This window comes from Nyctereutes procyonoides, unplaced genomic scaffold (genome assembly GCF_905146905.1).
Source record: "Nyctereutes procyonoides isolate TBG_1078 unplaced genomic scaffold, NYPRO_anot_genome, whole genome shotgun sequence".
Taxonomy (NCBI): domain Eukaryota; kingdom Metazoa; phylum Chordata; class Mammalia; order Carnivora; family Canidae; genus Nyctereutes; species Nyctereutes procyonoides.
In genome coordinates, this window is record NW_026575135.1 from 26,040,496 (window position 1) to 26,057,115 (window position 16,620).

At 35.6% G+C, this 16,620-nt stretch overlaps 1 protein-coding gene across 1 annotated transcript in view; it reads left to right on the plus strand.

The window, feature by feature from the left end:
- Positions 1 to 831: 831 nt before the first annotated feature.
- LOC129494575 (chorion-specific transcription factor GCMa-like) overlaps positions 832 to 16,620 on the plus strand; it is a 200,919-nt gene continuing 185,130 nt past the window's right edge. The window contains 1 exon segment of the mRNA XM_055301501.1: positions 832 to 1,069. Within this exon segment, the coding sequence (XP_055157476.1) occupies positions 832 to 1,069 (238 nt within the window).

Sequence of the window (16,620 nt, forward strand, 5' to 3'; positions counted from 1 at the left end):
CTGGCAAGATTTCTAATTACCCTTCGGGGCTCAGCATTAATGTCACTTTTCTCTGATATCTTTCCTAATACCCATGACAAGATTAGTTTTTCCTCCCTCTGTAATCTCAGAATAATCTATACATATATCTACTATGGAACCTATCAACACACATCACTGTGACTTCTTTATGTGTCCTTCCCTCTCTCCAGTTTGACAGCACTGCTAATCTTTGAGGTTCTGCCTTGCATGGACTCTGTACCATTGTTTTTCTCCTCAGGGAAAAGCAGATAGCTTCAGATATAGTAAGCTCTAAATTAATGTTTGAAATATTTTTTGAGTGCATGAACACATACCTACTTTCCTATCTCAGACATATTCTAGTGCAACCAAACAGTGAAACTCTTGAAAATCTGTACAATTTTTAAATAAAAAAACAACTTACATACACTGTGTTATTGGCAAATATTACTTCTCTAAAGGAATATCCCTCTTTATATGCATAATAGATGGACATCTTTCAGGCAGAATTATATCCCTATCAGCTGTACCAACATTGATTTGTTGGTTGCTCAGACTTCTGTACTTATCCATTGCCTATATCAATGTGCCAGATATATTTTATAACTTTTTTATTATACTCAGAATTTCTATCTTAAGTCATATTATTGATATTACATTGTAGGAAATAAAATTTCACTGGAGGAAAAAAAAACAGTTCTTTAGAGTTTGACATATAAAATTACAATCCTTTCTATTGAGTTAGACTCCATTCCACTGACAGAGAGCCCAAAGTAGTTCAGAGCACAAACAGGAGGCAATTTATATCCCACAACAAATTAAACTCTGCAGATGCTTGGACAAGACCCACTTTGCTGGGCACCAGTTCCGGACTATGCTTGCAGCATCTGCTGTGGACCATTGCCGCTGCTCCTGAAGGCTGCTGGTTTTGACAGGCAGCACCCCCTCCTACAGTCATCAGCTCTGCAGCTCGAGAGCATTACATCCACCACTATCACTGACGTCAATCAGGAAGCGTCACCATTTTGCTGCTTCCAGGGAAGACTTCCCACTACTTTGCAGAGAACTGGTATTTATCACTAGGCACTGTGTTTTACTAGGCACCATCACAACTGCTTACTACCATTGCTGCTTCTCTCTTTAATGCACCAGACCTCCTGCTGAGGACCAAGAGGTGTGCCAGGAGTCACTGTATCTGGGCCCACCTATATGGTCTTGGGCATCCAAGCATTTGGTTGGCAGAGACACTAATGCTGTTGTATGATGGCAGCTTCTTTCATTAGGCAATTCACTGCTGTGCTGCAGTTTCCTAGGTACTGAGGAGAGCATGTGCTCTGGACCCTTCATTGTCCTGAAGTGGAGCTGCATTCCACAAGGAAGCCACTAAAAACTCAACAATATGGATCCAACTAATGTTAGTGACATTCTTCATGCTGCAATGTCACATAGCTCTACGAACAATTCATTATTTTCTGTTTTTCTTCCCTCATGGCTTCTTCTTCATGTGATTTGTACTAAGACAGAAGTTCTTACAAGACTGAGTCAAGAGACGTGTTTCATTCTTAAACTTCATGCCATAAATCAGACTTACTCCATCCTTCATTTATTACTTCAGCATTTGCTAAAAGTTGTTCTATGATATATTCTTGATCAGAAAATTAGGGGGAATGTGGCATACTAATAGCTTCATCCTGGACATTTATCACACACACACACACACACGTATAAAAACCTTTAAGAAATGTTGTAGAAAGGGAATCAGAATGTCTTTGTTTAACCCATCACATTTCATAACTTATTATAGGATGCTCTGTGTGTGTGTGTGTACACCTAAGCATGCTGATGGAATCTGTGTCTGTGGAAACACTGGAGTAGGCCTGGCCTTTTATATGGGGCCTAGTTGTCTTCTTGACACTTTGCTTTACTAAGACTAATCTCTCATAGGAGCATAATTAGTCTCTCATAAAAGAATTTTGAGTTCTGTCCCACATAATCATTCACTGGTTATTGCTCAGACATGGTGAAAACTTAAGAACTTAAATAAACTGGGTTTTTCTCTGAAATTTTGAGAACATATACTCTTTCTCTACACATGCACACATACATAAATGTATAAGTATATATGTAGGTATGTACATACATGTTTGTGTATTCAATATTATATATATCCATGCATATATTCATTTATATACCCAAACACATGTACCTGTACCAACATATACAATGTATGTAAATACTTATATATAACATTTGTTCTTTGGGAAACTACATAAAACAATTTTTTTTTCTGCAGTTCATTATTACTTTGAGTCTATAGATGAAAGAAAGGCAAAAAAAAATCACTATTCTAGTAGGATTTTTTTTTCCTGTGAAAGTTATGGGGTTGAGAGATTGCAATTTTGATCCATTTAATATCTCAGTACCTTTCCTCTGCCAACTGGATATCACATCTTTTGTTAGGTTGTACTTCCCATCATCAAGGAAGAAGAATGGTCGCTTTGATCCCATGCCAGCCTGGAAAGCCTGGAGTGCAGCCTTTCCACAGATGTCCATTTATAAGATGCATCTGTCCCCACATCCTAGCCTGCCAGCTGGCCCCATGTAAGCTAGCTGGCAATGTGCACAATCTCAGGCTTCTGGCCAGTAGGCTACAGCACCAGTGCACTGGCTTCTAAGCCTTATGGCTCATATCCCTTAGGGAACTAGAGAAACTTGGGAAAATTATAGAAATATTGGCTCCAGGGGAGTCAGTTCTCATTATAGGAATATCAAGAAATATTGCAAGTCCAACATGAATGTCAGCATATTCATCACGGACTATTTCAAAACAGTAATCCAGACTAATTGTTATAAGGTAATTGTACATCTATCACCTTAGTACAGACTGCATCCTGCCATGACTTTGAGGAAAACATCAAATGCATGTGATAAACAAGGAAGGCAGAGATATTACAAGCTTCCAGTGCCAGTCAGGCATGAACAGGTGGTGTTTCTCCAGAGAGATTTCAGGGTAAGCCTCATAGAATGGTTGCCTCAGCATTCTTAAGTTTGAACACTGCCTCATCTTCTGTTTTGCTAAAGAGCCAGAGACTACTGAACTGGAAAAAAGTCCAAGGTTACCTTGACCATTCCATCGGCAGAGGTGTTCTATAAGCTATCCCAGGCAGATGGATATTTATGTTACTCCCTAGGTTTCCAGGTGGAATATATCCTTCTTCTTTACTCTCTTATCTTCCAAGGTTGCCTAAAGAGAGTGTTCAAGAAACCTCACCTGTCTCTGTATTTCATAGTCCTATGTAGGTGATGATTCAATAAAGTCTGGTTCAATTTGATTCTCTAACTTGTTTGGGCTTTAAAAAGACTGCTGCATGCCAGCTGGTGGCAGGAGTGGCTGCATGCAGAAGCTAAATAGCATGTTTCAAGATCTAAGCCCTGTTTACACTCTAAATTTTCTGTACCATTTTCAAATACTATACTGGTCTCATCTTAGTTTAGGATTAGCAACTGGGCTTTTTGCTTTGAAGCATTAATAAGCACAATATGCAAATAACAAAACTTTTCAGCAAAACTGTAGCTTTGGCACAGCAATATCTCTTTTTGACACAGACATAGATGTCCTTTAATCCTCTATCTTCTGTCATCTGGCTCACATAGCCCTTATTTCTTGGGTTTAGTTATGGCCAAGGTGGTTTTCTGTTTGTTTGTTTTCTTTCACATTATCAGGAACTCTTAATCTCCACGGGCACAGTTCTAGTGCTGTTTATTCAGTTGCAGGTTAGTTTTTCCTTGTCACTGGATTGAGAGAAGACAGATGGACCACTATTATTAGACATTGACAATAGCTAATCATATCTTTGGCTGATCTCCAGAGATAGACCTGGGAACATCTGAAGGCTTGGATTTCAGAAAAATTGCATCAGAAAGAATTTTAAATATTGGTTTAACTTTGAATAAAAGTGTGTTTGCATTTCTTTCGGTGACAACAACTTTGACTCCAATATTCGGCCACCTCTCTGGGCTTCTCTGAGGATGACATGTAGAAAAATTTTGTAAAGCATTTTTATATGGCATAAACTACTGCATAAAACTGAAAGCTATCTTTTATTTTACATAGGAGTCTCCCATATTTAGTGTTTTCAGGGTAATGAATAAGATTATCTTTTTCAAGGCAAGGAAAACCTTTCTTTGTTCCAAAAAATGATATTCTCTTTCATTGAACGTTAGTGGAGTCCTCTCAGTCTGATTAGGGTGGTGCAGAATGGTTTCTCCCTGCTCCTTCCCATTCCTATCTGATCCCTGACATAAGAACAAAAGGCAGCTCAGATAGACTCATCCCTTCACTAGATGGAATAGGAATCCCTCTGACTTCGGTGAGCTGAGACCACCTGAAAAGAGGATCAATAGAGCTCATGAAAAGAAATGGCCGAAGGAGCACTCCTTTCCTCACCAGGCCTGAGGATTCCCTTTTGTGCTGAGAGACAGGCATAGGTGGATGCAACAGGCAAGAGGTACTCAGCCACAGAACTTGGCTTGGCCCAGAAAGCATCTTAGTTCCTGTGAGCCTGGGACTTCCCTCGCACATCCAGAAAGAGTTCGATGGGTGGGAGGTATCAGCAAGATGGAACCTCAAAAATAGGCACCCAAGCCCCGGAAGTCTCTTAGGCCCCAAGGCCTGAGATTACCCTTTACCATCAAGGGGCATATAATTACTCAGCCTATGGAAGCCGCTTTGACCCCTGTGGGCAGCACCTGCAGACATCAGTGAAAACACCAGTAGTATCAGATACCAAAGAGAAAATAACACTGCAAAGGCTCTGAAAATTAAAATGTCATTAGAACCATAGCATACAAATGTAGGTTAGGACCTGCTTGCTAAACTTAAGTAGGGTGACATCCTCTTAAAATAAAAGATTTAAATGGGACCCAGAGTCTCCCAACATCTTAGAAAATATGTCCAGTAAAAATTAAAAAAAAATCACCCATCATGTCAAGAACCAAGAAAATAGCAACTTGTGAGACAAGATGATCAGTTGATGCAAACACTGAGATGAAATTATCTGACTAGGATTTTAAAGAAGCCTGAGTAGAATTTTTTCAACAATCAATTGAAAATTGTCTTGAAAAAGGTGAAAAAAAAAAGAAAAGAACCTCTTAGCATTATAGAAAAGCTACAAAAGAAAAGCCACAAATGAAACTTATGGAACAAAAAAAATACAATAACATAGTTATTAAAAAAAATCTTACTGGACAAGGTCTATAGGAAAGTGAAGATGACAAAAGACAAAATAGTGAATTGGAGGATAGATCACTAAAAGATACCCAATCTGAAAAACAAATAAAAGATAAAGTAAAATGAGGAAAAAAAAAAAGAAAGAAAGAAGAAAAAAAAAAGATAGGGCTTCAGGGACCTGTGTATCAACAAAAGATCCAACATTCATATCATGAGTCCCAGAGGAGAGGAGAAAGAATGAAACTGAAAGAGTGTTCAAAGAAATAATGGCTGAAAACTTCCCAAATTTGGCAAAGGACAGAAATCTAAAGATTTAAGAAGCTGAGTGAACCCTTAGCAGGGAAAACCCATAGAAATCCATGACAAGACACATTGTAATTGAACTTCTGAAAAATAAAGACAAAATCCTGAAAGTAGCTAAGGAGAAACAATATATTGCCTGTAGGAGACACAGATTCAAATGACTTTGTATTTGTCATCCAAAACCAAAGAGGCCAGAGGGAAGTTACACAGTGTTTTTCAAGCTCTGCAAAAAAAAAAAAAAAAAAAAAAAGAAAAAAGAAAAGAAAAGAAAAGAAACTGTCAACTCTGACTTGTATATCCACTAAAACTATTATTCAAAAATGAAGAAGAAATAAAGACATTCTCAGGCAAGGAAAATAAAAAGAATCTGTCACTAGAACTATCTTTAAGGACTGGCTATGGAGAGTTTTTAAACAAAAATGAAATTATAAAAGAGAGCAATTGTAGTATCAGGACAGAAGAATAAACAATGGAAAGAACAGAGATATTTATATATGGTAGTCTATTATTTTTCCTCATGCATTTTATAAATTATATTCTATAATAAAAACATCATCTGATACTCAAAATGATATTGTTTTAAAGTGAGGAAGTTAAATGGACCTCATTTCCACACTTCACTTGAAGTATAAACTGTAGACATCAGTAGAGTGCAATAAGTCATGCCCTGAAATACCCAGAGAAGCTATACAAAATGTCACAGAAAAATATGTCAAAATATTTCATTATTAAATCAAGCTCAAACAGATGGGGGAGGAAGAAGTTCAAGTAACCACAGGAAGGAAAAGAGAGAGAGAGAGATAGGAGAAAGACAACCAAAGGAAACAGAAGAAAAATTTTGAAAATGGGTAGACTTAAGCACTAGCATATTAATAATAATTACCTTAAATGCAAATGGTTTAAATGTACTAATCAAAAGACAGAGATTGGGAAAGTGGATAAACCCACTTGAGTTCTAACTTAACCTTGACAAAGTTTAGGATTCAACTTTTTGTGGAAATCTGCTACTTCAATCTTTAGATGTTTCAATCTTCCTTCTAGAGGAAGATAACTGTCTCTTTACATGGTACCAAAGAAGTCTCCTGGTTTTCACACTTCACCCTCAGATGGCAATTAATCACTTTCAGGTTTTCTTTGCCAGTCTTTGATGCATTAATTCTACCCAGCTAACTTTCACTATATTTTGAATTACTACTTTAATTTTGCCCTTATAAAGCCCATTATTGCATTCTTTGCAGTGGAATCCTTTCAGTCTACTATTGTTAATTTTTTTTTGAAAATACATTGTTACAGGATGCCAGAAGTTTTTAGGGCTCCACCTTTCACTCATAATGTGCTCCTCATTATTATCCAGCCAATAAGTGATCTAACTCCCAAATTCCATTTTAGAGTTGGCTTCCCTAAACCATGTCTGACCCTACTTGTTGTAGATCTCAGTGGCCTGGTAGGAAAAGAGGTAAACTGGGGAGTGCCTCAGGGTTCAAGACTTGTGAGGAAGTGAAGGAAGAAATCATTGTTGGGCAAAGGTAGGCACTGAACTCTGGATGCAGTTTTACAAAGATCTCACCTGATCCTGTTCATAATCTGCCTTTGAGGTAAGGTGTTTATCACATTATGGCTACTCATTTGATATAGACTGCTCTGGGCGCGGTGTGGGGAGGTGTCCTTTGAGAGGAGACTTCCACATGGAAAGTTTCAAAATAATTAGAAGCAACATTTGTAACATATTGGCATTTCAATACTGAAGAGGAAATTCTAGCAATGCACTGCATCCCCCATTATATGCCATCTGAGCCTTTGTGTGTGTGTGTGTGTGTGTGTGTGTGTGTGTGTGTGTTTAAGGATGAGGAAATTGTGCAAAAGTAAACAGTAAAAGATGGATAGGAAAACGATAAATCTCCAGAGGGAAATTATCATTATCTCTGAGCAGAAATAGGAACATTGTAGAAATAATAGTATCATTTTTGTCTGATCCATTCTACAGGTAGCTGGCAGGACCTGTACATGGTAGTGCCCTTTAAGCAGGAATGATGAATCTGTAAAAACTACTCATATTTAGCACAACCAATTAAGAGGGCTAGGCTCTCCATATTGCCCACCATTTAGAGACAAAATTTCTGATCTCAATCTGTCTATATCTGAAAAATTGTGGAAGACATTGACTTTCTGTAGTGCAAGATCACTGTGGGAGGTCAAGAGAAATAAGAGTATCATATTTCCATTATTATGCATTCTTGTTGTATTGTGAATTATTACTTAATACTAAGTAGTTATCTTCTAAAATTAAGAAAGTCCCCATTATGGTCTTGTTGTTGTTATTTTTGTTTTGGGTTTTTTGTTTGTTTGTTTTATAATAATGACAGGATCTGGGAAAGTGGAATGAGTCTTTGTAGAGCCTTTCTCTTAATATACCATGAGGCAATACCTTTTCCTTTCTTTTATATTTTAAGATTTCATTTACTTATCTTAAGATAAATTATATCTTATAATCTTATAAATCTTATCTTAGAGAGAGAGAGAGAGGGAGAACGTGAGCAAGGGGTAGGAGGAGAGGGAGAGGGAGAAGCAGACTCTCAGCAAGCCTTGCATGGTGGTGGTGGTGGGGAGGTGTTGGAGGGAGGCCTCCATCCCAGAACCCTGGAATCATGACCTGAGCCCAAGGCAGATGCTTAACCGACTGAGCCACCCAGGTGCTCTCATGAGGCAATATCAAGATACTGAAATTTGATATTACATTTGTTTCTTTTCTACTTAGATCATTCAAATTATTTCACAGAGTTCACAATTTAAAATTTTCAGTTTGAAAAAGTGTTCTCAAGTAGCGTATACTTATTTGGAATTCTGTATCCAGGAGTAAAATGGATGAGTATTTTATTACAATATTATTAATACAATTCAATTTAATTGAAAGTCTAAAATGGTACATATTTATATTTAAGTGTTTATTAAATTCTTTATTCAGTCTTGTGAAATTACAAAAACACTGTTAGTAACAGAAAATGTTCTGTTGCATTAGAGAAGTTGTGCATAGCTTTTCATTAACTTTCAATTGTTTTATTACCTTACCATCACTTTTATCACTGAATGGAATAATATATTGAAAGCTCTTTTTGGAGAAAGGAAGCAAAACTACTCAAATTGGATTCTAAAATAAGATAGTTTCAATTTACTCCAGATTTCTATTGGAAAGTGCATTGAGTTTCATAAATGTGAACTTTTAAGGAAATTTTTCAAAGTGGACAATTATTGCTTTTCCTGCCAGAGGCAATACGAATTAGCAAGCTGTAGCCTTATTTCACACCACATCCAGCCAAGGACTCACTGCATCTTTAACAGCACCCTTAACAAATCCAGATATCGATTCTACAGAAAAGATTTTGTTGTAATTCTAATTCTTAGCTTTGAACATGAGGTACATTCTTATCTCCACAGCACACAAGGTTACTAATGGTTCAACGGCCAATAAAAATGAGGTAAAATTATAGCATCTGGATATAATATTTCAGTTTATCTTGTGAGGCCAGTTCATCTCAAGTGCTTTCAACCTAGATTTATTTTGTATGTAGATTATTTAAGTAAAAAAAATGAGTAATTTTCTTGAATGAGGGTGAATTCTTGTATTGTTTTATTTAGAAACATAAATAAAAAAAACAGAAAAATATTAATATTGAGCAGTAAGATCTATATTCCTATGTTTTTATGTAAGTAATCCCAAGGATACTTTATCACCCCAGTTTCTTGCCAAGTGAGGCATGTGACCATATCACATTTCCTTAAATGTTTGAAGGAAAGGTGACAATAGTAAGCTTCTAGTTAAGATTTCTTGAGATCAGCGTGAACCTTACTTTTCTACTGCAAATTTTAACTTAAGAAAATTTGACTATTTGTCAACCATAGAAAACAGAAATAAACATTTTTGGCACCGAGTTTAGTCATTCCCTCTGTTAACATTATTTATTGTGACTGAATATCATTGCTAAAACATTTAAGTTTATAGCTCACTGAAAGGCTATTTAATAATAGAAATTATTTGAAAAAAATAATTGTTTCATCTTATTTCAAGAAGTCAACAGAAGATTCATTTCTAAAGCAGCATTTTTGTGAACCCATATACTGAAAAAAGTAGTATATGGGGAGAACAACATTTTTTGTTAATGGAAGAAAGGACTGATTGGGGTACCTGGGTGGCTCGGTCAGTTAAGCTTCTGCCTTGGGCTCAGGTCATGATCCCAGGGTCCTGGGATTAAGCCCTGCGTATCTGGCTGCTGCTCAGCGGGCAGTCTGCTTCTCCCTCTGCAACTCCCCCCCCCCATGCTCTCATTCTCTCTCTCTCTCTCTCAAATAAGTAAATAAAAATCTTTAAAAAAAAGACAAAAGCAAAGAAAGGACTTGGTAAGATTCAAGAAGCAGTGGTCTATCCATGGAGATTTTGGAGTCCTTGCCACATGAAGTCCTTAACTATTTAAGCAAGTTGAGGATTCATGTGTACTACAAGGGAACTTGGACACCTGTGAAACAAATTCCTTCAAGTACTTAAATCACCATTCTTAATATTAATATTGTACCTAATCTGAAGGAACTTGTAAATCAGAGCTGGAGTAAGACAAAGATAAAACAAGTTTATTATATGCTTTGCTGGTTTTAAATGCACAATGAAATTGCTTACATTAACAGGCCTGTTGATTTGATTTCTCTAACAGAAATTCTTGTGCTCTTTATTGATTAAGTTTTATATATTGATCTGAATGTTGGGTAATAGTGTTCTTGTTCATTAAAGAAGGTTTAATTTAATTACTCCAGGAAGGTCTAAATTCTGTGTTCCAATTTTATTACTATTCTCAATTACACGCTCTGCACAGCTGCCAGAGTGACCTTTATAGAACACAAAACTAATCATGTCTCTTCCCAGCTAAAAATCCTTCAAGAGCTCCCCATAGTCTTCCAAATAAAGTTCAAACTCCCTAGCTTGGCCACAAGATCATTCATGATCTGACTCTCCATGGCTTCCCAGCAAGTAGGGACAAGTTAGGAAATCTGTTGTGCCCTTTGTACTAATAAGCATCCCTTGGTTTTTCCTAGAATGGTTTAATACCTACACCAGTTTTGTTTCTCCTCTGAAGTCTTGTCCTGACTTCAACCCGTTTCTGATTCTGCCTTTAAATCTTTAGAATTTCCACATTCTCTCCTGCACTTTGCACTATTCTCTATTTTCCTTCTATCCGCCCCACCCCCCGTTTCTGTTTTCCTCCTGACTTTTTCCATTCCTGACTCTACAGGATAGCCCCTCACTCTGGTTCTTCCCTGCAGACCCCACACCCCATATTCATTTAAAAAGGGGTATTTAGATGTTCCCTTCAGCATCATATTTCTGACTCCACTTCAAATTCCAAATTTACAATAGAGTTTGATATTTATGAATTTCAAAAACATCTTTTCACCTTTATTTTTTAGTATTTGTTCATCTCAGTGTTCTGAAGACTTTTTCTCCCTCATTTGTATAGGGCAACCTATTTAATGTCAACAATCATAACTTTTTTAAACAGTTACTTTGATCATTCTTTCAAGAAATATTTATTACATATATGCTATATGTTCTTCATTGGAGATACTGCAAAGAACAAATTAATGAAATGTCCATCTAACAAAGCTTATATTCTGACACTGCCACACTTGACATGCCTCTAAATTAATTGTATATGTTCATTGATGGCTTTAGGAAAATATATCCCGGTAACGGATTGCAGAATCTGATTGCCTTTATATTATCCCGTTAATATTCCTATAAGTAAAAATAAATCTCTAATGTAGTACGGTGATGTATGTTATATTTCTCTATATCAACATGTATTATACATTTGTGAGTGACATTTGGAATGAAGTTAAATATGGTTAGAACTCATGTGAAGCTTTTACTATGATGTAACTATAGGCATTAAAGAAACCCTGAAATTCTAGGTCATAATTTACAAGTAAAAATGACAAAATAAGTGCTATTTATTCTTGTAAAAACCTGTAAATTGGGATCATAAAAAGAAGGTTAGAGACAGGGTTTAAAAATCAGAGGTTTCACACAAAATATTGGTACTCTGAGTTCAATCCTTTAGGGTTGTCATCTTTTCTCATATTAGACATGCTAAGGGAAGGGACATTATACAAATGAAACAAAATAAGGTATGTACTTTTCCTTGTAGTATGCTTTCAGGATAATTGACTATTATTACTTTCACAAACCAGGTAGTCCGTGTGTGTCTGATATTTTCCTTCAAAATTCATTTATTTGGATTAAAAGTATTTTTTTATAATAAATTTATTTTTATTGGTGTTCAATTTGCCAACATACAGAATAACACCCAGTGCTTATCCCGTCAAGTGCCCCCCTCAGTGCCCATCACCCAGTCACCCCCACCCCCCGCCCTCCTCCCCTTCCACCACCCCTAGTTCGTTTCCCAGAGTTAGGAGTCTTTTTGTTCTGTCTCCCTTTCTGATATTACCCACACATTTCTTCTCCCTTCCCTTATATTCCCTTTCACTATTATTTATATTCCCCAAATGAATGAGAACATATAATGTTTGTCCTTCTCCGATTGATAAAAGTATTTTTCTATCAAGAAGTGTATCATTATTTATGGTCTTTATGCCACCTTAGGTTACTGACTCATGAAATGAATATATTTATAAAATTTTTCCAGCATGAAACCTAGAAAAGAGCATATTCGTTTAAAAGAATGGAAGTGTGAGAAGATGCTGAGAGAGCTTGTTCTGAGTCATCCAATATGTACAGTCTCTGTGAGATTCCGACTGTGATGGGCATTACACAGCAAAAATATGAAACCATGTTTCTTATGTCAATATATAATCCTCAAGAGAAGATGGCCTCAAAAGCAGAACAACATGCAAAGATGATTGATTCAGAGAGACCTAGTTTCAGACCTGTTGCATACCATGTAAAAACCTCAATGTATATGGTTAATTAATTGCATTCACAATCCACTGATGCATGAAACAAATAGTAATTGAACACTTAGTATTGTCAAGATCTGTCTAATTGAAGTTCATATGCTGGCAGGAAAAATAACCCATAAGATGTAAATGACTTAGTATAATTGTGATGGATATTATGACAGAGGAATATAAAATATTATGATTGAGGATAAAAGGTATGCTAGCAGGCAGTGTCCTGATGTCTAACATATGTTTAATAGATGCAGTATACCTACTTCATAGGATTGTGTGAGGATTCAATAAAGTAATATGTGTGTGTGTGTGTGTGTGTGTATTTACAGTATTTTACTACTTTTCACTTGGTAGATTTCCAAATATAGAAGAGATAAATTATCAGGGATGTGAGAATCAGGTTTGGGTAGCAAATATAAAAATGATCAGTTAGTGACTAACACTTAGAATATGAGGGGGTGAGAAATTACTTGGTAGAGATTTCTACTGTTCATTGGAGACTTATGGCACCATCATCATTAGCAGAGTTCCAACAGTCTTAACAATGTAAGTTTCCAGTTATGGCCTCTAATACTAGGCACATCTCAAAGTTATTATTCATGGATAAATGACCTAAGTGGGGAATATGAGAATGCTAGACCTATGAGGGATAATTTGAGTGGATGAACTATATAAACATGACTGTGATTCTAAGAAGCATAGGTTTTGCATAATAATTTCAAAAAATCTTCAAAATCTCAGTGACTTAAAACAAAAGTTTAATCAAACTATATATCTATTAAGATATGGACATGGCTGTGCTTCATATCTTCAACCTGGGACTGAAAGTAAAGGGAAAAAAATAAGAGCTCTTGAAAGTTATGCCCAGGGGTGACACATCATTTTCCTTTATCTTTCATATGTAAAGCAATTCATATGGCCAAATGTTTTGTCCTTCTCGATGGCATAGAAAATTGTCTCTGAGAGAGAAGAGAATAGGTATAAACCATAATACTGTCTACTATGAAATTATAAAATAGAATTTTCAGGATACAAACAAACCAAATTCAACTCTTCATAAACTATAGAATGCACTATATTTTTCTTCATAATTTTGGTAGTTAAATATTTCTTTATGATTTTAAAGAACTTCAGAGAAAAAAATAAGTAAAATATATCTTCTCAGGCTGTTCTGCACCCACAGAGTGCAAACATTCCATATGGCACCAGGATTATTTCTTAATGTTTGGTGCATTGACATTAGGCATAATGTATGCACATGACCTTGGGAAAATATTGTGAGTTTATTTGCAGAAGTCATAAGAAGATTATTTTTCCCACAGAATTCCTATTAATTTTTCAAAATAAAAAAAGATGATTATAATCATTTTTTATAAATGAACAGAGGTTTCAGCACTGAATTTAAGAACACTTCCATAATGAATTCATTTGTGACTATCCACTGTCAGGATATGGGATTAACATACCTAACTGAAATTAAAATTATTTGAGAAAAATAATTATAAAAATAAGTGTAATAAAGATAAAATAGAATAAATATTAACTAGAAAAGATGTCTTTTAAGGGATCTTGATAAAAATATCACTTCTTATTAAAATTAAAGATGTGATTTTCAATACATTTAGTAATACTGTTTTTTTTAAAGATTCAGAAAGCTAAAGTTAATTAGTAAAAGCTAAGCATAAACTATCCATAATTCTATAATTAATATAATTACCTAAGATATGAACTTGTGCATATTACTTGGTTTCTCTATTTTTTTTTCACTTCCCATGTCTACTTCAGGTGTTCAGAGTCAAGAGCTGAACATTATTCACTACTCTAGGACATAAATTTTGCCTGAACTTAATTTTGTCTAAGATATATTTAAATGTTTGAACATTTACTCAATTATGTGCACCTGAGTTCAGTGTTTCAATTCCCGTTCTTTCCTTGAATGAATCTCTAAAAATCCCTAAACCTTAATTTACTCATTTAAAAATGATTAAGATAATTAAAGCAATGGCGATTTTATAGGGGTGTTTTGAGAATTAATCTAAAATATGATCCAGTAAATAACTAAAATAAAATATGATCCAGTAAGTGTCTGATATGTAATAGATATTTGTAAAGGAAAAAAATTGGCAGCTGACCTTCAAGTCATTCTTTTCTTTTATTGGGAGAGTCTCTAGGAATAAAGGAAAAAGACATGGTCAAATGTCTTAAAAATTTGCAATAACAGGTTCCTGGCAAACTATCCTCATCTATAGAATGCCTTAGCAGGATGCACCTAATTTTTCTGGATTACTGAAGGTAAACAAATCTGAATCTATAGATTTGTGATACATGACATTCTGTAAAATGTCAAGCAAGGTGTACCAGTCTGAAGATAAAATGGAGGTTTTCTTTTACTTATTCATGAGAGACACAGAGAGAGAGAGAGAGGCAGAGACACAGGCAGAGGGAGAAGCAGGCTAGGCTCCGTGTAGGGAGCCCCATGCGGGACTCAATCCCGGGACTCCGAGATCACGCTCTGGGCCGAAGGCAGGTGCTAAACTGCTGAGCCACCCAGGGACCCCCTAAAATGGAGATCAAAATAATAATCTTTTGATAAGCAATGATGACATATGTCACTTAGAAATCTCATGAGCCAGAGCACATCCAAAGACGCAAGGCAGTATGGAGGAGATGTCCTAGCGGTCCTAGGCTACTCTCTGTTTTGTCTGTGCCTGTAAGATACTTGTCCTTAAATTTATTAGTAAGGCTTGATCTTAACTTTATATCTCATTCTCATGAGGCTAATTTCACATCCTAATCCTTTATGCTATGTCAATATTTATAAAATATTGATTATTTTACTCCAAATTACTGTAAACACGTGATAGATTTTGTGTTGTAACATATAGAAATTATGTCGTCTCCATTTATTTTTCAATTCAATTTTATACATAATTTTATAATAAAAACTGCTTAAAAAAACTATAAATGGGAACATCATCAGGGGACCATAGATCAGCCTCTATATAGCAGGAGGGTTTTTATTATCTTCAACCAACACAGACATTAATAAAGAAAATCATTGATCAGAAATGTCCAGATTGTCAGACAGAAGATATACAAGATTTTTGTCATTTTAACTGTTTCCATTTGTTAAGTATATTTATAAATTAAAGAAGGAATAAATAGGCTAAATTAAAATTAACTGCTTTATAAATGTTGGATGCTTTTGCACAACCACAGTTATATAATAATAAGCATCTTTATTCATATTTATTAACGGGCTTTTATAAATTGATAATAAAGTATGCTGTTGATATATAAAACGTTACCTGAGAAGAACAATATTTAAATATCTACATTGCCAATATGAAAAATTACTATTCACATAGTTTCAGGGGACTTGTTGCCATTATTTAAAATCACATTCCTATTAATGTTATTATTTTCAATTTACCTAAAATAACATTAGCTGAACTGTGGGACAATATTTACCCAATTACATGAAGTTACTTTTTTCTTATATCAAACCAAAATCTAATTAACCAAAAAAAGGGCAGCGCCGGTGGCTCAGCGGTTTAGCGCCGCCTTCAGTCCAGGTCGTGATCCTGGAGACCCGGGATCAAGTCCCACATCGGGCTCCCTGCATGGAGCCTGCTTCTCCCTTTGCCTGTGTCTCTGCCTCTCCCTCCCTCTCTCTCTCTCTCTCTCTCTCTGTGTGTGTGTGTGTGTGTGTGTGTGTCTCATGAATAAAGTAAAATCGAAAGAAAGAAAGAAAGAAAGAAAGAAAGAAAGAAAGAAAGAAAGAAAGAAAGAGAAAGAAAGAAAGAAGAAAGGAAGGAAGGAAAGAAGGAAAGAAAGAAAGAGAGAAAGAAAGAAAGAAAGAGAGAAAGAAATAAGAAAGAAAAAGAAAGATTAAAACTATCTACTTTGAATATATGCTAGCACAAAGAGTTAAGAATACACACACTAATACATAACAGTTATGAAGTAAGAAAGGTCTTCATGTGGGTGGTTTTAGAGTTCCCAGGTTTTGTTATCTGGCATGACATTAGCAGCTTCTGGTGTGTTCTGCTGACCATTCATTACTCATTTTATTAAAAATTTCTCAAGTGCATTTGTTTCACATCCAGAATATTCTCCTCTCTCCCTCCATA